The 18,032-nt window shown below is 44.9% G+C and overlaps 1 protein-coding gene across 6 annotated transcripts in view; it reads right to left on the reverse strand.

The window, feature by feature from the left end:
- The window catches only part of MYOF (myoferlin), a 180,291-nt gene that overhangs the window by 4,686 nt on the left and 157,573 nt on the right, over window positions 1-18,032 (reverse strand). For 4 of the 6 annotated variants that reach the window (XM_024985591.2, XM_024985588.2, XM_024985589.2 and 1 more), the window contains 8 exons: window positions 17,068-17,238; window positions 15,964-16,112; window positions 13,674-13,813; window positions 11,047-11,135; window positions 10,861-10,956; window positions 7,214-7,355; window positions 4,910-5,009; window positions 1,207-1,397 (listed from right to left, as the gene is read on the reverse strand). In XM_024985591.2, the coding sequence (XP_024841359.1) occupies window positions 1,207-1,397; window positions 4,910-5,009; window positions 7,214-7,355; window positions 10,861-10,956; window positions 11,047-11,135; window positions 13,674-13,813; window positions 15,964-16,112; window positions 17,068-17,238 (1,078 nt within the window). 6 annotated transcript variants of the gene reach the window in all.

The raw sequence follows: 18,032 nt of genomic DNA on the forward strand, positions 1-18,032 counted from the left end.
ACTGGTGTGGGTATCCTTTCCCTTCTCCAGGGGATCTTCCCAACCCACGGATCAAACCCAGGGTGGATTCTTTACTAGCTGAGCCATAAAGGAAGCCCAAGAATACTGGAGTGGGTAGCCTATCCCTTCTCCAGGGGATCTTCCCGACTCAAGAATGGAACTGGGGTCTCCTGCATTGCAGGTGGATTCTTTGCCAGCTGAGCTATCAGGAAAGTCTGTCTATGGCAAGGTAGTTCTTATTTCTAAGCCTGTTCTTTCAAATCTATAAAATGGATTCTGCTTCATAGGGTTATCAGAACTAAATGAGATTATGTACAACCTGCTCTAGAGTGGCAGGAAGCTACGCCAGGGACAGAGGAAGTGATAGACTGCAAAGGGCACAAGGAAACCTCTGGGGATAATGGGAATGTTCTGGAGGTTGATTATGGTGGTGGTTTCAGGAGCACATACATCCGTCAAAACTCAAATTGTGCACTTTTGTTGTCTTTTGTTTTAAGCTGAGTGCAGTTTACTTTATGTATTGGGTTGGCCAAAAAGTTCATTTGGGTACAGAAAAATCCGAATGAACTTTTTGGCCAACCCAATAAATTTTAAAGTTGTCTTAAAACACAAGATTATGAATGTAAGACATTTAGTATGTTGTCTAGTTTGTAATAAGTAGTATAAAATGTTTATTATTAGTAATACACAATGAATTAAGAATTAAGTAGCCTTTTTGTGACAGGGCATGGCAATTCGCATTATTGCTTCTATGTTGAAATTATCTTGAGTTTCCCAAATGTGCTCATAACTTATGGCCTTAAAGTTCAATGGATGCTCACACTCCTTGCTTCTTCCATCTTTAAATTTTAATTTTTTCAAGATGAGAACAGCTTAAATTTGAAGTTGCTTTTTCTGTACTGAATTGTACTGGAAGCTCAGCGTAAATTAGCATTTCTGGTGAAAGAGAGTCCCACAAAAATATAGTATAATCACATGCACTCCCAGTTTTTTGACAATTCCAATCCTTCTATCTTCCACTCAACCCCAAACATATGTTCGCAGCATCTGCCACCTTCTCCTATAATCTCAGGTACAACCTGTTCCCAAAACTTAAAAGTACCACCAATTCAACCTTCCTTATCTGGAGCAAATCTACTCACAAAGGGCAAAACCTAAAGAAGAAAAGGAATAAACAACCCCCAAGCAGGAAATACTCATACATACAGCCATCACACGGGAGCCATCTTTCTCTGTGTAGCAAGGCCACCATCCTTTCATGGACTTCTGCTCAAAGAGAGAGGCAGTTTTCACTTTCAGGGGGTTCATGGCTTTGAGGTCTGGAATCATGTTCAAACTGCATTTCTCTGGTGACTTTGCTGGAATGATGGTATGATGCAAATCAAGTTCCAGGAAACCTAGCCAAGGAAACATGAAACCCAAATCAATTTCAAGTGGATCAGGCGATGTTCACAAGTAAACAGAATGTACTTGTCAGAAGAGAGGTCTAGACTGGGACTCTGAACAGGTGACAGGTGAGTTAGAGAAATGGAGCCTGGTAGACAGCTAAAGTTCTTTCCAGATAGGATGGAAAGTGCAAAAGCATCTGTCCTCTGCTCTGCGTCTCACAGAGGACTACCTGCTTTACTTCTCAGAGACAGGAGCATAAATAGAGTTCTTCTCCAAGCTCAAACTAATTAAACATCTAGGAACACAATTTCCACTGAACTTGGAATTTGCTCATGTTGGTTCTAAACTTCCCCGAACATTGTCATTTGGCTTTGGGTAAAGACAACTGGTACTTGGAACATGCGAAGCGCCATCGAACAGTCAAGTTCAAGTCTCTCCTAGTGTAACCTCAGAAATAAGAATTTGAGAAGGAACATTGAATTCTCATCAGAAAATTCTTCCCAGGAACTAGGAAGCCCAGCTCAGGGTGCCCAGAGAAGCACAGGTTTTCTTCCATGATGTGAGGTGTGACCTCTCTTGTAGTTAAAGACCATCTTTGATTGTCTTTGGGGCTTGGGAACTCCCGGGACCCCTCTCCTTCAGATAATTGTCTGGGTATGCTGGGTCAAGTCTATGAATTACTTACTAGGACAAAAGGTGGTCTTCAACAGGGATAGCAAAGAGCACCAGGGAGGTGGTGACAGGTTCTCTATAAACTTTTGGACTCAGAAACTGTCCTTCATCTTAATGTATCCATAGCTACAAGCCTTTCTGGAGTTTATGCCTGTTTTTATCTTGCCTCTCTCCGTTTGGTAATAACTGCAACCATTTACCCACTAGTTATCAGAGATACAGTCATCTCCTTATTTGTTGTCAGACTGTTTTGTTTCAAGGGAAAACTCTCTCCTGTTCTTCATGCAAATTAGCACACTCCTGTGAACAGGGAACACTGCCCGGCCTTCCAGTAAACAAAGTGCCACCCATTATCCCAGTTCTACAAGGGTCAGGACCCTAGTCGCTGCAGCCCCCACCTGAGTCTGTGACCCAAGGGGGATTCAAGATGCAGGGGGAAGCATTCTGACCTTTGGGTCTGGCTCTGGCTAGCTAAGATCCATATCTAAGGCAAAATTTCAATAGGTCCAGGATCTTGTATCTCTCCAAACATAGCAAAGCACTAAAATCATTAACTTGAGATATCTGTTCTTTGTGATTAGGCGTAATCTTTTGATGTTTGCCTGTTTTTTTCTTCCCCCCAGCAAAAACCTCTTCTATCCTGGCTCCTCAGAGCTCTCTGAGAGGTGGTGTCCTAGGTTGCAGTCCTCGGTAAGATGCCTGGACTCACAACTTTTAGATTGTACGTTTTTCTTCAGTTCAACACTTTTATACTCACTTGTCTATTCAATTCTTTTTTTTTTGTACAAATCCATGTACTTTTTTTTTGTTTATTTTAATATTTTCTTTTTTTTAATAATTTTATTTTATTTTTAAACTTTACAATATTGTATTGGTTTTGACAACATCAAAATGAATCCGCCACAGGTATACATGTGTTCCCCATCCTGAACCCTCCTCCCTCCCCATACCATCCCTCTGGGTCGTCCCAGTGCACCAGCCCCAAGCATCCAGTATCGTGCATTGAACTTGGACTGGCGACTCATTCCATATATGATATTATACATATTTCAATGCCATTCTCCCAAATCATCCCACCCTCTCCCTCTCCCACAGAGTCCAAAAGACTGTTCTATACATCAGTGTCTCTTTTGCTGTCTCGTATACAGGGTTATTGTTACCATCTTTCTAAATTCCATATATACGCGTTAGTATACTGTATTGGTGTTTTTCTTTCTGGAGAAAGAAAAACAGTTTCATCCAGTTTCATCCACCTCATTAGAACTGATTCAAATGTATTCTTTTTAATGGCTGAGTAATACTCCATTGTGTATATGTACCACAGCTTTCTTATCCATTCATCTGCTGATGGACATCTAGGTTGCTTCCATGTCCTGGCTATTATAAACAGTGCTGCGATGAACATTGGGGTACACGTGTCTCTTTCAATTCTGGTTTCCTCAGTGTGTATGCCCAGCAGTGGGATTGCTGGGTCATAAGGCAGTTCTATTTCCAGTTTTTTAAGGGATCTCCACACCATTAACTCTTATTAAGAACCAACTAAGCCAAAGCCACTGCACTCTGTGTTGTGAAGGGCAGAGGGATGAACAAGATGTAGCCACTGGCCACCGTGGGCTTCTCCTCTGCCAGGAAAGATGCTCTAGAGGCAGGGAAGTGAGTTCGGGGCTTCTGTAATGCTGGCTTCGAGAAAGTTACGTCTGAATTGGCAAGTGGCAGAGATCATAGAAATAAGAAAGTAAATGAGCGTGATACAGCAGGTTACATTGTTTAGGAAAGAGGGAGGAAAAGAGAGGATGGCCTCAGAGGACTCTGGGTGTTTCGGCCTGAGCTACTGGGAGAGGCTGCGAGCAGGTATGAGGTCAGGGAAGAGAGGCCGAGTTTGATCTTAGTCACGATAAATTTGAGGTGCCAGCTGAACATACAGGTAAAAGGTTCCGGTGGGGAGTGGGGAATAATCATCGTAAGTGTGTCTTTTTTTCAAACTGAGACATAATTGACATACAGCACTGTGTAAGTCTAAGGTGTATAGTGTGTTGATTTGATACACTGCATACAGCAGTCAGTGTGAGTCATCCCAGTATTTCTTGTTACTGTACGGCAGGCACCATGGCGGCCAGGCTGCACCTCCAGGTCTAGGAGTCATACCTTGCACAAAGCGAGAATGGAAGCTTTGCCTTCAACAGAGGAGAGGGTTGGTAAGTCACTGAGAGAGCCTGGGGAGGATCCACAAAACCCTAGGAGAACAAAGGCCTGTGTTTAAAGAGTGAGAGGAAGAAACAGAGTGGGCCAGTGAGACACCCAAGGCCTGGGAGAGAGAAAATCTGGACCGTGTGCTTTGCAGGGACTGGGGAGAGGGCTCGGAAATGGAGGGGCCCGCAGTGCAGGGAGGGTGCTTAACAAGGGCCTTTTACCACAGAGAAGGGTGGGGAGGAACAAGGGCTGGGATATTAGAGGACTGCAGTGACTTCAAGCCAATTCTGAGGTATTGATGGGAGGGAGAAGAAGAGAGAGAGAGAAAAGGAAAGAGGTTTGGAAGTGAACGCAAGGCTGAGGCATACTTGAAAACAAAATTTGTGTCTTCATAACATGTCAGAAGCTGGTGCAAGAGCCTACACCAGGACCCTGAGGGTGGATGGGGCCCACACAAGGGGTGCCATTCATTGTGCCCACTTCTCAGAAGACCTGGGATAGTGCCCGGCAGGCCACAGTGCCCAGAGGCCATCCAGGCAGTGAATGTGACCCCAGCCCCACAGGACTGAAGATTTAAATAACTGATTCCAAGTTCTAGTTGATTTAACTAATTTCAAGTACAATATCTTAGAGAAAAGTATCCACATGTCAGCCTTACCCAAGTAGTCATCCAGAGAAAACTTGTCATTGTCCCATATCTGAATGACCAGTCTGGGTGGGACCCGAAATTCAGTTTGGTCAATACTCCAGAAATGCTCCTAAAATGCCAAGAGGAACAGACAAGCCAAAATGACACAGATTACTGGACTCTTAAAACCCTCCCCTGGGGCCTCTTGAAAATGCAACATCAAGGCACAGGACCTCTTGTCTCCTTTGCATCCCCACCCAAAACCCCATCTTCTAGCCTGCTGCCCCCGTTCCATGTGTATTATGTAAGGCAGGCAAGCACCCCAGGAAATCTCAAGACCACCAGCTGGGCGACAAAAAGGTTGTCCGAGGCAGTTCCCAAACAGAAGGTTTCCCCACCGGGTTTCTATCAGTGTGACTTCCTGCTGCCACTCCTGGGGTTTGGGGGTGGTGGGGAGGGTAATTCTGTCTCCTAAACACCATGGCCTAGTTAGATTATCCTCCCAAAGCCAAGCTGTTCTAGGCCAGACTGAAATATCCCCTGCTGGGGTGTTACTTCTGCCCAGCAATCTCCCCGCCCCACCCGCAACCGTCCCAAGGATGTCTGAGCACACTCCACATGGGGATGAGAGATGGCGGCCCACATTTCACTCTTATCAGTGCAGATTTTAAATTCCTGGCAGTTTTGGTTTTTGAAAAATACTGCTAGTTTTACGTACTGTAAAACTAAGACCCTCTGATCCTTCAGACTTGAGTTAGGTGCACAGAGGATGGGGTGAGGTTCCTCCAGGTTCTCACCTCTGGTCCCTGCCTCTGCTCAGACAGTATCAGCCCAAGGATCATGACACCTCCAAGGCCTGATTACACCTAAGTTCCTCTGGCTCCAGAAGAAAGGGAATTCCCCCAATGCTTCATGAATTTGAAGGAAGATTATTGGGTTGTTGGTTTTTCAGATGACAGTCTGAGATGTTTCCCTTTGCAGGACTTAGAGGGCCTGGCTCTGAGGAGCCGAGAAGCCCGCTCTACCATTGTCTGGCCTCACCCAACTGTCCTGTGTGGGGTTACTCAGGATGCTGAGAGGTCCAGCTTAGATGTGAATAAATAGGAAAGGACACTTTACCTAAAGGCCTACCTGACCCCAAGCCTCTCACCTTCCCCCGGTCTGTCTCAACATTTGAAAGTATGCATAAGCACCAGGATGAGCCTCTGCATCTTTAAAAAGTGCCCTTGGAAGGCATGCATCTCACCTAAATGGAAAAAGTGCTCATTAGAGCATCAGCAGTGGGTAGGGCCTGGCCTGCTGGGACAGAAGGGGCAGCATCCTGATCCAGGTGTAGGGGAAGAGGTGACTGGGACAGAGCTAGGAAAAGTTTATGGAATGTGGTTGGGAGGGGAAATGGGACAAGGGCCTATAAAAGACAGCGGTTATTCTTACCTGCCCCACAGATTTTTCTTAGAGATTCTATTCCTCCAGTCCATGCAGTTTGGGGAGGACTGACTTTATCCTTAACTCTAGAGCTGCACCACTGGCTGGCTCAGAGAGGGGCACTCGGCCTCAGACAGGCCAACTCTAGGGTCCAATCTCAGAACCCTGGTTGGCGCCTTTGGGGACTTGCTCTCTCTCTACTGAGACCTGCTGGTAGCCATCCTACCTCCACCAGGGAGTGAGGCTCATGGGTGAAGGCAGAGCAGAGGGGTGGAGGAGGTGACTGCAGTTTCTAAAGACATCAGTTCAACCTGGGCTCCAGGCGTTCCTTAAGCCAGTCAACCCTGGCCTTTTTAGTAATGTGAACCAAGAAATCACATTTTTAGTACAAGCCAGTTTGAGTTCAGTTCTGTAACCCAGAGTCTTATAAATTAAGACCAGGAGGGCCCTGAACCCTCATGGAAGTGCTCCTAAAGGAAGGAAGGCAGATGCTTAAGTTTAATAAGGAAGATAAGTGGGAAATTGCACCTACATTAATATTTTGTCTCTGGCTAGCTAGTCCAACAGATCTCTTTATCAGGGGAAGAAATCGGTCTCCCGTGACATAAATACATACTTAGGTTGGGGTATGTATGGACACAGGGGGTCTTTAACCAGATCCTTCCCCCAGCTGCCAACATGTCAGGGAAGAAAAGCTGTGTTCCTTTTACTCCTAACTACACAAATACCTACCAGAGTTGTGTGACCTTGGGCAAGTATCTGCACCACTGGGGTCTCTGAATCCCCACCTCACCAAGAGGGAGCTGGACCCATAACCCCCAAGGTGCTGAGCACCTCCGAGCTTTTCTCAGTGTCCACATTAAGAAAGACCATGACGTCCCCGCCCCACTGGCACATTTCAGAACTCACTTTTTTAGCAACGAGACAGAGCTGTTCAGCTGGGAGGTAGTCAAAAGGGAAGACGAATCTCCAGTTAAAGTTCCCTACGCCATCCAAGGACCTGTAATGGACATCTGTTTTCTGTTTGTTTTCTTCATTGCCAGGAATCCAGCTGAAAAGCAGAAGCAAACAGATTTAGCTCCATGTGATTGACAAGTAATCTAGCCGCAAAATCATGCAGTGATTAGGAGAGTGAAGGGCAGGAGAATTAATGCACTTTTCTTGGGCAGGTTCCAGTTATCTACAGAGATGGGGAGGCTGGGGGTGGTGATTTATGAAGGGGAGGCACTCTGGTGCATCCGACACAGGTTGTAGCCAAATAAAACAGAATTACTCTAAAACCAGCGCAGGAAACCCTTTAGACTTCAGTTAACAGGGATAAGGTGAAATTTTCTGGAAAATATCAACAACTTAGCTGCTATTTTGGGAATGGTGAAGCTTGCCGGTTATGATTTTAGTCTCCCTAACTATAACTCATTGCTGTCTGTCATCACCGCTGATAGGCTCAATGAATGTGGGTTAGTTCAAAATTTCAGCATTTCCTTTTCCATGTTTTACTTAAGCAAACAAAACAGGCACGACTCAAGTAATCTTACAGCTTCCTTTTTAAATTCTTCTTAAATGTACTATGATCACATTAATTGAGACGAGCAAGGGAGATGTAAGCTGCTGCATCCATATTCCTATCTATGAAAATTCATTTCTACCAACAAGTGAACATCTTAACTTTTGACACTTGGAAAGTTCTCTTTGGCCTGTGCCTGGCAGATGGGTTAGAGGGATGAATGAGCATGTCTGGGAGAAAGTGTTACCACATCCACCAACTATGGGGAAGACTTCTGGTTTGGAACCAGAGGCACACGAGATTTGAGACGGCAAAAGTGGTGGAATGCATGGATCTCAGTACCGACTACACATTGGCATCAACTGGAGCAGCTTTCAGAAATACTGCTGCCTGGACCCCCTAGATAGAGACTGTCAGTAGGAGGCAGGCCTGGCTGTGAACCTGCTCTGCTACTGACTCTCTGAGCTTCATTTCTCATCTGTAAAACGAGGCTAATGATACGTGCTTCCTTCACATGGTCAGCCTGAGGACAAAATGAGAAAGGCCAGAGTGGGAAGAGGGAGATCCTTAACACATGTTAAGGATCAGCTACTATGAACCAGGTATATAGCATGCCTTCTTTTATTCTTTTCAACTGATAACTAGCTCCGTCTCACAGATGAGGAAACGGAGGTTCAGAGAGGATCTACGTCTCATATATCCAGTAAGGGATAGAATTAAGTATAACTCCCAGGTCTATCTGACTCCTAAGTACAGGACTATTACTCTGCCTCAAAGGACCATGGAGACTAGAAACTCATGTGCTAATACTGGGTCCTATTATTAGTAGTGGTATTAATAGCAGTCGACTGGTAATTTTACTTTTTCTCGTCAATTGACTAACCAAGTAACTGAGTTGAAATACTCCTTTTGACAATTAACATTTAAGCTTTTGAACTAGCTCAATGAAGAGAGACCACACTTTTTGGCTATGACCGTGGTAGCTTCAGCTTATAACCCAACCCTATTGGCACCATCATCCTTCCCCAGATGGCTCACCCCTGTAGCTCTTCCCTCTCCTTTCTTATGAATCTTTTCACATTTTAATTTGAAAACAAGGTAAACAGCCACTCTCAGCGTATGTACTTGGATGTAATACCCATGTGTGTACAGTGCTAGGCATGTTATTTGTGCATTATTCATCCTTTCACATACAGTATTTTGACTTTTCATTCCAAATGTGACATGGTACTTTAAGTTTTTTAATATTTTGGCCATACCATGCAGCCTGTGGGATCCCAGTTCGCTGACCAGGGATTGAACCCATAACCCCCTGCTTTGAAAGCATGAAGTCCCAACCACTGGACCACCAGGAAGTCCTGACATGGTATTTTAGGTTGTATTTTATTCTTTGATTACCAGAGTTATCTCAGTCCAGTATTACTTGAGTTTGTTTCCGATTGGAAAAAAAATGCTTATGATAGTCAAATAAATTTGCATATATATAATTAGCCAGAATTAGTTTTCCTTGGGGAATGGTAATAATATCCTGAAATGAGAAAGAATAATGAAGTACTTGATGAAACATTCCCTGTGTAGAGTGAACCTAAATGACAATAATTATGTCTTTAACAAAGGTTTGATTGAAGGCCACTTGGGATCATAAGTGAAACTTTATTCTCACTTTATGAATATATTAAGTTTCAACAAGTCTTATCTTTTAGATATCAAGGAACCAAACTCAATTCATGTGGAATAGTAAGTTTATGGTGTGACTGTTAATTTTATGTGTCAACGTGACTGGCCGTGGGGTGCCCAGATTAAACATTATTTTGGGGTGTGTCTATGAGAATGTTTCTGGATGAGACTAGAATTTGAATCGATGGACTGGATAAAGTAGATGGCCCTCCCAAATGTAGGTGGCATCATCCAGTCTATTGGGGACCTAAATAGAACAAAAAAACAGAGGAAGGAGGAAGTTACCTCCTTTTGCTGTCTCATTGATTGAACCAAGACACCTCAGGTCATCTCCTCCTGACCTTAGACTGGGATATATACCGTGGGCTCCCCTGATTTTGAGGCTTTGAACTCAGGCTGAGTGACATCTCCAGCTTTCCTGGGTCTCCAGCTTGCAGGTGATCGGTTGTGGGACTTTTTAGCCTCCATAACAACTCTCTCTCTCCCTGTCTTTGTTTCTCTCTTTCCCTCTTTCTACACACACGTGCCTCCTACTTGTCCTTTTTCCTGGCGAATCCTGGTTAATGCACATAGTGGTTACTATCTGCCAGGTGCTAGCCTAAATGCAATCTTCTGAATATTCCAGAGTGGTGGATACTGTCATTATCTCCATTTTACAGATGAAGAATAGTGAGCTTGCTAACTTGCCCAGCTAGGAGGGAAACCACCAGATTTCAATCCAGCTAATTTGAATCCAGAGTCTGACTTCTTAATCCTTGGGTTCTGTATGCATCAGTGTGTAACACAAAACTGACACCAACATAGATTATTTGGAATTGAATTATGCAAGTAACAGAATAATGAACACCTATGACACTTTACACATTGGATGTAGGCTCTCAGTAAATGTTGGTGGAATAAATGATTTTTTTAAAAAAGCTCTAATGTTTCTTCTTGTCCATGGATGTTAATAACTTCAGGTAATATAATAATAAAAAAAAAACACCTTGGGAGCTCTACTTCTACCTCTAAGGCTAGTGACTCCAAGTATCAAAAAGGAATAAAAATGAACTGCATGACTAAAAAGTCTCATAAATAAAAAGTCTGCTTAATAAATGAAATAAAACTTTTCTTTTCTTATAGGTATCAGATGCCGCTGCTCATAAATAACCTCCATACAGGCTTTTCTTTGTTCTCTCTCTCTGTCTCCCTGGAGCTTTCTTCCTAAGCAATGGCAGGCGGGTTCTTTACCACTAGCACCACCTGGGAATCCCAGTAAGACATAGTATCTTCAATAATCAAGATCCTGTAATGGACACCCTATAATGCAACACTCATGAAGGAGCGTCTGCTTTGTTCTCTGAGTCTGTCAGAGGCTCTTGCATGCCAGCCTTACCCTTTCACATAGATGTCGCTCATTTCCTCTCCTGTGATGCTTTTCTCGTCCAGGACAACATCCTTGGTGTTCCAGATAATCACACGCAAGTAGTATCTACGAGAAGCACATTTTGAAGGTGTTTTATCCTCTCAGGTCCTGAACCAAGACCCCAGTGAGACACAGCAGGGTCTCAAGATTACTTACTTCTTGGCTTTCCGGGGTGTGATGTTGAAAGGAGGGCCTGGTGGCCCCAAATTCTTGGGGAAAACATCCACCCACATCTGAAGTCTTCCCTAAGCCATTCAAAAATGAAAAGAGAAATGAAGTTACATTATGGGTGGTAGAGACTACAACCTTCTTTCAAATATCTTCAGTGAAACTAGTACGGGTCTCCTAATTTGTTAGTCCATATGGAAGGCAAGAAAAATGCAGTAAAAGAGCAAATCAAGATGAATCTTATACCTTCAGTGTCACGTAGGCCATCCACCCTCTGTTCTCTCCCAGGAGTCTCTACATGTGCCTACTTTATCAAAATCTGAGTCTTCCCTGGTTAATGAAATGAGGGGCTTGCCATCACTAACACAACCCCAAACACACATACTCCCTCTTACGGTGACTCTCAGAACAGTTTTCACACCATCTCTCGTCCATCATCAGACTGTTTACTTGCTATCAGTGCCAGTTTTTTGACACCCAAGGGTTTCTCCACTTACCTTGAGAGAGAAAATCAAAATAATGTAAAAATGTACTTAATTTTGTAAAAGACAGACAGCCTGGCACTTTCAAAGCAGAGACTCAATGACAAAAACATTACCATTCACCAAAGGGAGGGCTCCCTGCATTGGCTTGCTAGGGCCCACCGCCTGGAAGGGGGCTTGCAGGAACTTGGAGGGTGAAAGCCTGGACTGACGCCTGTGCTGCCATCTTGGTGAGCTCCCCTCACCTCCCTTTATATCTCTGATGGCTACAGACCAGGCCCATTTATCTGACTGGAATATTCTTCCAGACAGCCTAGGAATGCTGTTAACACACTGTATCAACCATACAAACCAATTTAAGTTCCCCAGACTGTTTCTGGATGTTCTGTATACTCTGCCTTCATGACAAAAACAGACTTAAAACTTCTTAAAGACGGTTGCCAAGGAAACCACTAGGTTGGCTTCCTAATGCATTGTGATCAAAATGAATTAACCGGGGCTCTTGGAAAGGGATATATTTTACTGTGATCCTTATTCTCTTCCAACTAATCTCGAGGGCTCAAGGGTCCAGCATACATCTAGCACACTGCAGAAATTAGCCATCTCCTAATTAGCAGTGTCTCCTAAGACCCAGCCACAGTCTGTCCAATGTGGTAGGTAGACGTGATGGAAGTATCGGTGGATGCCCAGGGAGAAATCTTCCTTGCTTTGTTATGTCTTAAGACTATTCAGTTGAGAGGTGGGAGGGGAAAGAGGAAGAGGAATGGGCTCTTTGAGGGCAAGGAAGAATAATGAGAGAAGGAAGATACGAAAATAGGGAACAGAATAAAAGTGAGTGACAAAATAATCTAGTAAGCCCAGCCCACTTGTACTCACTTCTTAAGCGACCACGGTTCTGCTATCCGTATCAACAATATTTGCACCCATTATATTAATATTTCTTAAAGTGCGATTTCCTAACCATCTGCATCAGAACCTTTCTAGATACTTGTTACAAATTCAGATTCCTGGCCCCACCCCAGACTTACTGAATCTCTGCAGGCATGGTCTGGGAATCTTCATTCTAACAAGCTTCCACTTAGACTGCTACTGCTAAATCACTTCAGTTGTGTCCGACTCTGTGCGACCCCATAGACGGCAGCCTGCCAGGCTCCGCCGTCCCTGGGATTCTCCAGGCAAGAACACCGGAGTGGGTTGCCATTTCCTTCTCCAATGCATGAAAGTGAAAGGTGAAAGTGAAGTCGCTCAGTCGTGTCCGACTCTTAGCGACCCCATGGACTGCAGCCTACCAGGCTCCTCCGTCCATGGGATTTTCCAAGCAAGAGTACTGGAGTGGGGTGCCATTGCCTTCTCCACTTAGACTATTTTGTCATTTTCCGTGTCTCCCCTTGCTTCTCTGGGAACTGACCTTCCCCGTCACTATCCACATGGTGCCTGTGATGATCCATCCTGTGCACTGTACCCTGTCCTCCTGGCTAGAGCTTAGTGGTCTAGTGGTGGATGAAGGGACCAAGTTAGGGCAGCCCATCCTTTCCACATTTGGAAGCAGGTGGGGCTGCATTATAATATACAAAACCCAGAAACCATCCACAATATTCTGACACATGGGAAAGTGCTCACAGGAAAAGTGCAGGCTAAAGGAGACTCAGAAATAGACAAAAGACAGGGCAAGATCCTGGCCCAAGTTTGTTCTGAGTCACTATCACTCTCCTGTCTGGATTTACTGAGTTACCTGAAAATTCTTACAATAAATCCCCCTAGTGTATGCATGGACGTGTGCTCTCAGTCACCTCAATCGTGCCCAACTCTTTGCAACCCCAGAGACTGTAGCCCACCAGGCTCCTCTCTCCATGGGATTCTCTAGACAAGAATACTGGAGTTGGTTGCCATTTCCTTCTCCAGGGGATCTTCCCGACCCAGGGAGCGAACCTGCATCTCCTAGGTCTCCTGCATTGGCAGGCGGATTCTTTACCCACTAAATTCCCCTCAGGAATGAAGATAATCTGAGCTTCATTTCTATTTCTCGTATAGTTTAAAGTATCCAAAAGAGATAAACAAGGCAAGTCTGTGTCAGCTACTGCCACCACCTTTGGGGTGTGGATGATGCATGTTCAAAGGTGGAGGGTGCTTTACCTGGGAGATGTTAGGCTGGAAGCTGCTGTGCAAAGTCCTCGTTTCCACGTGTTCAGGAACCAGCCCCTGAGTCCTGAGGATGTAGAGGGCAAGGCGCTCCTCGGGGGGCCCAAGGTGCTGGTGCAGGATTTTGTTTGCCTTCTGCAATATATATATATATATTTTTTTTAAAAGGACAGTGAAACAGGGACAGAGATCCAGAAACAGTTCAGCCTTGAGGGATTCTCAGCACTTCGGCCCAGACTTTGCAGACACAGTCAGGCAGTGCCAGCATGTGAACTGCAGCCTGTGAAAGAGCTGTTGACAGAAACAGCCCCTGACCAGAAGCCCTGCCCAACCAAGTTCATTCCTGACTTGTGGAGACCGAAAACACTCCAAACTGCATAAGAGCAACCCCCATTTGTGTTGGTGTCAGGGGCTCACGGCTGGACTCCTGTGCAGTTAGGTGTGGCCACGCGAACAAGGCAGGCTAGACGGTAACATAGGTGGAAGTGACAGGCGTGTCCTTCAAGGTCCAGCTCGTAATACCCTCTCATGTAGGATCACCTCTGGCACCTTCTCTTCTGGATGCAGTGACCTTAGACACCTGAGGTAATGACGGGCAGAGTTGCAAGGTGAAAGAGTCTGGTCCATGAAGGACTATTTGGAAGAGGGCCACCTACCTGTAGGAGTACCTGTTTTGAATTTATGAGAAATAAACTTCTATTGTGTTAAACCACTAACATTTTTAAGCTTAACTGTTACAGTAGCTAGTATCACTGTGGCATTTAAAAAACACAGACTCCCAAATTTTCTGTCACTCCTCCCATTGAGAGGTGGGGGTCTAAGTCCTCTCCTTTGAATCTGCAGACATATTTGATCACTAAAGAAAGGATGCTGTGTGACTTTTAAGGCTAAGCATGAAGGACCACACTGGTCTTCCTGGATCACTTGCTCTGAGGGAAGCCGGCAGCCATGTAAGGAGCCTGGGCGCCCAGACAGTGCCCTATGGGAAAGGCCTGGGTAGGTGCTCTGGTCATCAGTCCCAGGCGAGCTCCCAGCCAAGGGCCATCCTGGACATCAAGCCTTCAGGTGACTGCAGCCCCAGCCAACATCTGACAACAATCAACTGCCACTCAAGTGAGAAGTGTGCAGGTGAGCCCTTCCTGAATGGCTAACCCCCAAGACTGTGAGCAAAACAAAATGGTCGCTATATGAGGAAAGACTCTAAAAAAGAGTGGATATACATACATAACTGGTTCACTTTGCTGTACAGCAGAAACGAACACAACATTGTAAATCAAATACGGCAATAAAACTTTTAAAAAACATACAATGGTTTTTTTTCAGCAGCTAAGTTTTGGGATGATTTGTTATGGGGCCAAAGTAATGGGAACAACCCTGACTGATACAGCTTTTGGAGGGTGTTGTTTGATTGCTGGGGTAGTTGTCTCCATCAGGCCATGTTGCTTGCTAGTTTATTTCCAATGCCCTTTGCAAGTTCTGATGTAAACAGCATCATTTGTTAAATATCTAATAATCCCTGATATTGACAAAGTCTTCAAGTCTTCTTTCAGATAGAAAGACAAACACAGTTTCTTACAATGCCAGGAATAAACAGTTGAGGATCAGGAAGCACTTTGATTCCCATGTATCTTTGTTCAGCTTTCTCTAGATATCCCATGTGCCCTCAAAGCCGGCCCCATGCCAGCCCCACCGGGAAGCCCTCTTCCCTACAAAACACTGAATCATGTGACAACTCTAACGTTCTATTAAGCTGATTTCAGTCTATGTCATAACGCAGTTAGCTGTGTATGTGTCAGGACAGACTGCCTTATAAATTACTGCTCAGGAAAGAGCAAGACCCCAAGTTCGGACATGAGCCAGATGTGAACTCAGCAGATTCTTCAAAGTAGCCCCCAGAATCCCTGAGCCTTCCCAGAGAGGGTTGGGAGAATGATGGAATAATATTGGAGGAGAAATTCTTGCACTACCATCTGAGCACTTCTGAGCTAATTATACATCACATGGAAATAAGTTAATTATTAGAACTTTGTGTTCAGAGCTCAAATGGCTATGACCTAAAAAGGTCAAGTGAAACATAAGACAGACAAGAAAACGTGTCCATTTTGACACCTGACATGTCTGCAAAACCCTAGTATAATGGGGCTTTTGTTAGACAGTCACGTGTATGAATTCCCTACGGTTTTAGGGTACGACTCTGCCCACACCCCTCCGTAACGCAAACCCAGCAGCATAGACGTGTTGCTGTGCCTTGCAACCAGCCTGCAATCCATGGCGGTGTGCTTACCAAATTCATCTAGGCCGTAGTCTTTTCCTCCATATCTGATGCTACTTCCATCTTCAGAAAGAACGGGCGGTGGGAAGCCTTTGAATCTGGCCACATTTTGAAGCAACTGTGTTGGTTTCAATTGATCTCGCCAGGTGTTTACTCCAGAACTGTGAATAATAATGCCACACTCAGAGTTACCGCAGGGCACACACGTTCTTCTTAGGTTTATACACACACATACTTAAAGGCACGTTCATGTAATGGGGGAACGGGGAATGCACTCTAGACACTGGCTTTTGCCTAGAAATCTATTTAGGATTTAGAGACTTAAAATCCACAGGTATTTTGGCCTCAGCCAACTGGTCCTCCCCTTCTCTGCTGCTGCTAAGTCGCTTCAGTCGTGTCCGACTCTGTGCGACCCCATAGACGGCAGCCCACCAGGCTCCCCCGCCTCTTCTCTGGCCTTCTGTAAATAATGAGTTTGAGATCACCATAATCATAATAGGCAAACATAAATTAGAAATCACAAGCTATATCTCACTGGATAATACAGAGAGACACTGTTTAGCACTTAAGGAAAGAGGAACATCACAAAACTGATCAGTTTGTGGGCAGGAGCAGGGAATTCCCACCATCAAACATTGCTAGCTCTCAGTCCCTGGCATCACGGAGGGAGGGGGAGAAAGAAGGGGAGGGGAGGGACTGGCTCCCCAGGCTTTGCCACCTCACTAAGTGCCATCCTCACTGAGCACCACACTGCCTCAGGGGCCAGTGCGGTACACAGATGCAATGTGAATAGCGCCCCCTGGAGTCGTGCAGTGCTATGGCCCTGCTTCTTCCTAAGTGTTAGTCACTCAGTCGTGTCTGACTCTCTGTGACCTCACAGGCTGAAGCACACCAGGCTCCTCTGTCCATGGTATTCTCCAGGCAAGAATACTAGAGTGGGTAGCCATTCCCTTCCACAGGGGATCTTTACCATCTGAACCACCAGGGAAGCCCAATTCTCCCTCCTGACTTAAAGGGTCCGAGGCTCAATGAAGACAGGCCTGAGGTAGAGCATCAAAGCTTTCCCAGTACTAATGTTAGATGGAACAGCCAACGTTTACATCCCAAGCCACTTACACGCAGTACTGCTCAGGAATGCCACAGTGGGACCCAAACCGGGAAAGGAATCGGTTTTCTAGGTCAATGATCGTTTCTCCTACTTTTTCATCACGGGTAAAGGTGTCATAATCGTAGACAGAAATTTTCAGGTCCTTTTCTTGAGGTAAGTAGCAGCTCAGTTCATACATTCTGAATAAATGAAAGTGAGGTTAGAATTGCATGATCCCCCTTCCCCCCGATTATCTTGCACACTCTATAGCTCTGCACAGACTCCTTGGGCCATGGGAGGAGGCTGTCATGGCCAGGATAGCTAGGTGGGTGGTGGGCAGTGAGTGGCAGGTGCTTGAGAAGTACTACACGTTAGTAATAAGAACATCAGCAGAGTATATACTTGCTCAGGAGAAGATCTGGGGCTTTAAGTGCCTAAGGAAAATCCCAGTTTTGCTGCTTACTAGCTGTGGGACCCTAGGGCAACTACTTAAAGTCTCTGTGCTCTGTTTTCTCATCTGTAAAATGGGGATAATAATCCCTACCAGCTCATGTTGTTGTTGTAAGGGTCAAAGGAATAAATGTTTAGAAAGCATTTGGTATGAGGGCATTACTCAAAATCCACCAGCAATAATAATATTATTATTATACATTAAATAATACTTATTGTTAAGAATTATACCAAATGCTTTCTAAACATTTATTCCCTTGACTCTTACAACAACATGAGCTGGTAGGGATTATTATCCCCATTTTACAGACCATGGAACATCCTGGGCTAACCCCACGGGAGCATCGGGATTGGAGGAGGGCAATGGAAAGCTGCCCAGAAGGCTCCCTCTCTCCTCCCAGGCTCTCTGGCTCTCCACTGATTCTCGAAGGCTTTCCTATAGTATCTGTATGAAAACACAAACCCTTCTGAGAGACCACCAGATAATCAAACAGTAGTTTCTGTGGCAGGTGAGCAATGTGGCACCACTTCTGAGAGGGTAATG

Source organism: Bos taurus, chromosome 26 (assembly GCF_002263795.3).
Source record: "Bos taurus isolate L1 Dominette 01449 registration number 42190680 breed Hereford chromosome 26, ARS-UCD2.0, whole genome shotgun sequence".
NCBI lineage: Eukaryota > Metazoa > Chordata > Mammalia > Artiodactyla > Bovidae > Bos > Bos taurus.